At 41.0% G+C, this 7,278-nt stretch overlaps 1 protein-coding gene across 1 annotated transcript in view; it reads left to right on the top strand.

Moving 5' to 3' along the window:
- The first annotated feature begins 138 nt into the window (after positions 1 to 138).
- Positions 139 to 7,278, top strand: part of pgap1 (post-GPI attachment to proteins inositol deacylase 1) — a 19,435-nt gene continuing 12,295 nt past the window's right edge. The window contains exons 1-7 of the mRNA XM_035676028.1: positions 139 to 447; positions 2,654 to 2,807; positions 4,707 to 4,882; positions 5,744 to 5,915; positions 6,525 to 6,685; positions 6,977 to 7,029; positions 7,121 to 7,187. Of these exons, the coding sequence (XP_035531921.1) occupies positions 316 to 447; positions 2,654 to 2,807; positions 4,707 to 4,882; positions 5,744 to 5,915; positions 6,525 to 6,685; positions 6,977 to 7,029; positions 7,121 to 7,187 (915 nt within the window). The 5' untranslated portion in view covers positions 139 to 315. The remainder of the gene's footprint in view (positions 448 to 2,653; positions 2,808 to 4,706; positions 4,883 to 5,743; positions 5,916 to 6,524; positions 6,686 to 6,976; positions 7,030 to 7,120; positions 7,188 to 7,278) is intronic.

Genomic DNA, 7,278 nt, shown 5'->3' with positions numbered 1-7,278 from the left:
TCTATCTGTCTGTCTCTCTCTCTGTCTGTCTGTCTGATTGTGTCACCGGCTGTCCCTCCCCTCCTCTCCTATTGGTCCATCGGCTCTCCCGTTCTCTGCTCTCCCATTGGTCGAACCCAGCTGCCAATCACCCGCTGTTTGTATAGTAGGCTGTGCGGTTCCTGTTGTGAGAGGTTCCGCCGCCGGTGAGTTATGACAACCTGTGCACAGCAGCACGGCGAGGAGTTACCCAGAATGACAATTAAAACACCTCTAATATATCTTTAAAAAAAAAAAAAAAAAAAAAAATTAAAACCCGAGACACGGAACCGAACCATGAAACTCGCCACTGTGGCCTTTTACGGGTTTGCTCTGGGGCTGCTGGCGGTCGGCCTGCGAGAGTTGCTGACTGGCTTCGAGGAGAACCGCTGCAGTATGACCTATATGTTTGAATACCCGGAGTATCGGGTGAGTAACCGGGCTCATTGCTTTCAACTTAACCCCTCGTACGGTGTTGGCATAAATGAGCTAAGGAAGCGAACCGTGTGGGCTAAATAACACCACGATAAATCATCTGCACCGCGAACAGAAGTGTGCTTTAAAACCAGAATGAATCTCTATTGTTATTATTATCAGTGTGTTTCTGCAGCTGTGAGTGTGCTATCTAACGTTCAGTACCCGACAGGTAATGCCAGTGCTCGGACTCACCTGTGGTGGGTTTTGGAGGTGTGCCCTATAGGTTGAGGATTAGTTAGATTAGACCCAAATTAGCCAGGTTATAAAAGCATAAATCAGATGCTGATCCTTGAATCCTCTCAGCAGATTATCAGCAGATCAGCCTTTTGTTTGTTTGTTTGTTGCACAGAGGCTACAAATCAGCAGGGGCGTTTCCACACTTCCTTTTTTTATTTATTTAACTGGGTTGGCAGGCAAGTATGTGTCTCAGCTTTCCATTTATTCCCAGTTTATTCGGTTTAACTACTGTTTATGGGCTCCTGTGTGCAGAAATATGAAAATACAGTAGATGGTGGGCATGTTTGCAAAGGGGGGAGACTTGTGGGTACCCACAAACCCCATTTTTATTCAGAAAATGTTTTACCATCGCCCATATTTAGTCCAAATGTGGAGCGTTATTTATGTGCCCTTCACTGAGGACAGGTGTCCACAGTGCACACTGAAAACACACACAAGTAGGCAGAAATTGGAGCATTATTCTTCCCAAAAAGTCTGCCAAGAATTAGAATTGCAATCAGAAAATGACATATTCAAATATGTATTAGGTGAAAAACAGAATTGCTGTACATTATCATGTCACAATCTGAGGGACAGACCTTTAAAACACCAACAAATACTGCTTCTTGTTTTTCTCTTGCTTGTGGTTTGTTTGATTGTTAATGTCATATTTGTGTCACAATGCCTTATTTACTAGGATTTGTGTACACATTCATACATTTGTTATTATTGTTATTGCTTTTATAACTGTTAGTATCTGTTTCCTCTGGCAATATAAGCACTGTCTTTTAATGCCATTTAATAGAAATTAAAAATGTTACCAACGTAGGACGTCTTCCTAATTTTCTTCCAATCGACTTATTATTTCTAATCAATATTACTGTACATTTATAATAATAATGTGTAACTGCCAACGATCTGGAGATACATTAAGGGTCAACCATACCAGACATTTAGCGTCTCATTACTTCCAGTGTTTTATTGTGTAGGTGGAGCTGGAATTCACATGTAAACATTAGAAACTATATTACTCTTGAAAAACTGAATCTTTTCTGACCAATCCGATTTTATTAGAACAGAAGGAAGTGTAGATATTTATCAGGTGAAGACAGTTGGCCATGTAGGTCGCCTTCCTCTTGCTTTCTGCTCACTAATATAATGTGTTCATCTGTCCAGAAGTGGAGCACAGCTGGGGGCAGTGCTCTGTATGGGCATCGACCTTATTGCACACAGCTTTGTTTTGTTCTGTTTTATGAGGGGAGGATGTAGAAAGAGCTCACATCATCTAACAAGATCTATTCTGCTCTGTTTGTGTGGTTAATGGATGGCCTCTTGTATCAGGGCTACAGAGATTGGATGAATACAGGCAAGATGAGAAATAAATGGTTACTATAATTATAAAACAGATCAGTTGTGACAACATATGTGAAATTATGTTGGTTGATTTCTGCTCTTATATTGGATTTTATCAATATTAAGGCTGCAAATGAATCTAATTCCAGTGTTCAGTCGTTTGGGTTAAAACCGATAAAAGTTTAAAAGTATGTCCATTTCACGTACCCCAAGTTGATATCTTCATAAAATATAATAATAATATAAAATATTTCATTTACAACCAGATAAAACACACATTTAAAGGGAGAGTCTGAAAACAGCAAAGTTTTGGCAATTTGCTTAATTTATCGATTACCAGGATTGTTTTATTTTCTCTCATTCGACTGATCGTTTCTAATCAGTATTACCCAGCCACAGATTGTACTTGTACTCGTCTCATTCTGTCTCACATAAAAGCAGAATGACCTGTGGATACGTAGAATAATGGAGGTGTTGTCTGCAGTCTGTGTGTGTAGTTGCTTCAGAGTACTGTTGTGTGTTTACAAGTGTGACAGCAGGTCAATGAACTGCCTGAGCCCGAGTGTGACCGACCCTTGTGTGTTGACAGCGCGTGGCTCTGCCTCGCCGTGTGGCCAGACTGTACCCAGCGTACGGGCTCTACCTCTACGGAGAGGGTCTGTACGCCCAGGAGACCCGAGCGCTCAAACTAACCGGCGCCCCTGTGCTCTTCCTGCCTGGAAATGCAGGCAGCTACAAACAAGGTAGGTGCAGGACATTAATGAAGGGTTAACAAACGACGGGAGGAGAAAGTTGTGTTTAAGCTTTGAACCGCAGTGGCGTTCAGATGCATAGGCAGGAGGAGGTGCCTTTATTCCCAATAAGTGGATGTGCTGAGGTTGTTTGAGGACATGAGCGTGGCTTCATGCTTTTTGGTGATTAGTGTCTACCTGAGCGGCGAGCACACTGGACTGTCCTTCACACATTTTGCACAGAAGCTTTCAGTGTTTTAAGACTGAATATGTTACAGAAATCAAGTTTTCACGGTTTTTTTGTATGTCGTGATGAGATAGAAAATGTTTGATTGATGATTAGAAATGTTATTAATGTTATGTTAAACTGGATTCAGCAACCGTTTTCCAACATTTTCTTTTGTTTTGAGTTGTTTTTTTGTTGTGATAGAGTTCTTGTATCAATTTACGGACATGTACACCCAGTGTTATACACTGGTACTGTCAACAAATCTCATTAAGAGACCAAAACCAACAATAGTGTTTTCTGTGTATGCCTTGTATATATTTAATATATATATATATATATATAACCAAATCATAACTTTTCATATCGAGCAGGCCTAGACTGTACTTTCTAAGATTATTTATAGACCCAACAGCTCCCACCATGAGCAAGCACCTGGCAAGAAACTTCCTTTTAAGAGATGGAAAGAAAGTTTTTCCTTGCCGCTATCTGTCGTAGAGCCACACTGTTACATGGTAAGATGTTCCTTCATTACCATGAACACACACACACACAGACAGACACACACACACACAGTAGTTTATTTTGAGTCAATCCCATACAACATCCTGCTGCTGTAAATACTCCCTAAAGCACCACATTTGTGTTAATCCACTGCTGAAAATAGTCCCCAACAAGTGTGCTGTGTCCTCCTGTTTAAGTAACGTTTGCTAAAAACTACAGTGACCAGCTGTTTCTAAAAATGCCTGAGCCTTTCTTAAAAATAAAACTTTATATTTCTGTGGGAGATATTTTTGTGTGAGACATATGTCCTCATTAGGAACATATGCACTTGGGGCTGAGTGTCCCAGAGAAGGAAAGTCAGAATGTATTAAAAGACACGTTGTTGGTTTTGGTCTTTTCATGAGTTTTGTTGACCATAATAAAAATATATACTAATGTACTAGTGTATTATGTTATATTTATACTTATATTGGAGTTGGAATTGATTGTGTCTTGGGGAATGAAACCAGGAACCTTTTAGTGACCTGATACTTTCTCTAACTAATAACCCAGTTATGCTCTCAGTGGTACAAATCCTTCCTGAGATCACGCTGGCTGCCTGTTCTTGCTATCAGTTGTGTGTAGGAGGAAAACACCCGCGCTTTTATTCATGTGAAAACAAACACATTCTGCAGTTACACTCTGGTGTTTGTGATGATGGTCCATGTTCTCTGCTTCTTAACAATTCTTGTCCCACATTTAGACTCTTCACACTGCTGTATTTTTAACAACAGCAGATATTTAATAAGCTTCCCAACTTCACGAGTTAGAGCAGCTTAAGGAAGTATTGGTGTTAAATAAGATCTGGGTGTGCCTCAGGGTTCTTCCATACAGGAAAGTGGTACAGTCTATGTAAATTTAATGAGCCCTTTAAACTGTAAAGGGAGTTTTCTTTTTAGGTCAGGCAGAGCTGCCCGGAGGATCTGAAGGAGCTTGAGACGTGATGGCGAATAAATAATTCAAAATATAAAAAAAATAATCAGCAAAAGAGCTGTGAATAAATAAATAATTATTGCAGCATGTCAGTTGGAAGAGTAGCTGAGCATAATGGTGGTAATTAGTTTAGCACTAACACTGACTGCACATGTGTATGATTTCTATGAAAATCTGACGCCATCTAATGTCTCCTTCTCGCCGTGAAGCTCGCTCGCTGGGCTCCGTGGCCTTGAGGAAGGCTGAAAACATGGAGGGAGGTCTCCACTTCAACGTGTTCACCGTGGACTTCAACGAGGAGCTTGTGGCCCTCTACGGCGGCAGTTTGCTGAGGCAGACTCACTTCCTGCACGAGAGCATTAAGGCCATCCTGAGACTCTACAAGGTCAGGCCTCAAATATCATCTACTCGTCAGACAGGGTTACTTACTCTAGATGACGGATGTTGCTCGTGGAGTTGTATTTCAGTGTGGGGGGATACATATCAAGCACATTTCATCACCTTCTACATATAATTGAACCCTCTGACATGTTTATCTCACTGCAGTAAAGAAGTTGAATAAACTAAAATCCCCTAAGTACATTAAGGAGTGCAATTAAAATTCACAGTTAATAGTAAATATTGTGTCCATTAAACACTCGCATGTCTGTTGACCTGCAGGGGTTGCCAGTACATTACATGGGTTTAACCTGTAACATTTGCTTTATTTTATTTTATTGCAGGGTGTATTGACACAGAACAGAGGTTAAATGAGAAAATAATACAAAAAGACATTACCCAACAAAACCCCTAAAACAAAAAAAATCACAAAAACATTGCAAATACTAATAATAATACAGAAAACATTGTACTAATGATAAAAAATAAGCAGTGAGCGCACAAGTGTATGCATGCATTGCAAGATAAGAGGGAAGGTAAGAGAGGAAACAACAAAATAGACAAAAAACAAAGAGATCAAAACAAAAGCCAAGCAGAAAAAAAACACGACACATTTGCAATTGCACACACAGCTACATAGGTGTTAGGATGAAAACTGCAGCTACATCAGTCACAGAAACCTGCAAAGTAATTTGATCCAGACCTCAAAGATCATGACAGCTGACCTTTTTAAGTTCAAGTTAAAATGAACAAATAGGAGACTCTATGTTTTTATGTCCTACACCTACCTGTGACCTTTCTGGTAGATGTATAACTCTAAACCTAGCGAGAGAGTTCAGTCTGTTTTCTCTTTTCCTCGGTCTGCCAGCACCTGAAGACCCCCCCTCAGAGTGTGGTGCTCGTTGGGCACTCCATGGGAGGAGTGGTGGCCCGGGCGCTGTACACTTTGCCCCGCTTCAACACCAATCTGGTCAGCCTCATCATCACCCAGGCCTCCCCTCACCTGGCCCCAGTGCTGGCCCTGGACCCGTACCTGCTGGGTAAGGAGCTCTCTCTCAAATGCAGGCTGTTATTCCTAATGTCACAGTGACTTCCACCTCAGGGACCAGGGTCTAAATAAAGGTCAGAGAACGTTATTTTACCCCTTTAAAAAGTCCCTCGGGGGATGTAACTTTGGTGGTGGGGCTTGCAGTGCTAAGCATTTCTGATGCTGCAAACATCATTGGGTTACAGAAGAAAGAATAAATCGCTTTTTCAATAGGTCATTGGACTAATTGAAGAACCTTTTAGCTCCATGAAAAGTTGTTCCTGGGACTAAAGGTTAGGAAGTTATTACATAGAGCAGGTCTAGACCATAATACTTACAACATTATTTACAGAGACCCAACAGTTCCCACCATGAGCAATCACTTGGCGACAGTGGCAAAGAAAGACCTGAAGCAGCTCTATAGAGAGAAAGAGACAGAAACCGAGAGCAACAGCAACAATAACAGGAACAATAAGAACTGTAACAGTAAAAATATGACCAATAATAGTTATGATGAAAGACTTTTCGAGATCACAGCTGGTAACATAAAAATGAATTCAGATCAATGGTTAATCTTTGCATTGGTTTTACCTTCTTACCTCTTTACCCCCCCCCCATGTAGATTTCTACTCTGCAGTGAGACAGAAGTGGGTGAACCAGGCGAACAAGCTCAGGAATGTCACCGTTCTGTCTGTTGGGGGTGGTTACCGTGACTACCAGGTCCGCTCCGGCCTGACGTCCCTACCTTGTCCTCCAGGAGACTCCAATAAGTTGTCACTGGTGGTAAGTATCATTCAGTGAACTGGTTAAGTGGCACTTGACCCAGTCCAGCCCTCTTCCATGGCAGGAACGTTTTTTAACCTCCTTTTTTTCTTTTTTTTTTTTTTTTTAAGGAAGCAGGTCAAAATGTTTCTGCTGTGTAAAATGCCCTGTATTTGTGAGTGTGTGAGTGTATTTTGCCTTGATGGTGCTAAAAGTTCCTAAAGTATTGGGTGCTAGAGCGTTCTGTAGATTGTGTTTGATGCTGCACTGCTCTTTACATTTTTGTTTCAATGTCTTCTTGTTTTTGTCAAGGCTACTGCAGTTCCCAGGACATGGGTGTCCACTGACCATCTATCCATCGTTTGGTAAAAACATGGCCTTACGTATTATTAGACTGCATTTATTCAGAACCCTATTTAAATATATGCAGATTATTAACAAGTGTTTGTGTTCCAGGTGCAAAGAGCTCGTTCTGGCTACTGTCAGGGCATTCTTCGACCTCATCAATCCTGAAACCAGACAGGTCAGAAGAACAAACCACAATTGTTTTTAAATCAATCTTTTCTGTGAAATATGCAGAAATATGGCGGCTTGATGTCATAGAAAGATGTTAT

This window comes from Morone saxatilis, unplaced genomic scaffold, assembly GCF_004916995.1.
Source record: "Morone saxatilis isolate NCDOM2014 unplaced genomic scaffold, NCSU_SB_2.0 Contig5, whole genome shotgun sequence".
NCBI classification, from domain to species: Eukaryota; Metazoa; Chordata; class Actinopteri; family Moronidae; genus Morone; species Morone saxatilis.
This window is presented reverse-complemented; position numbering and strand designations above follow the sequence as displayed.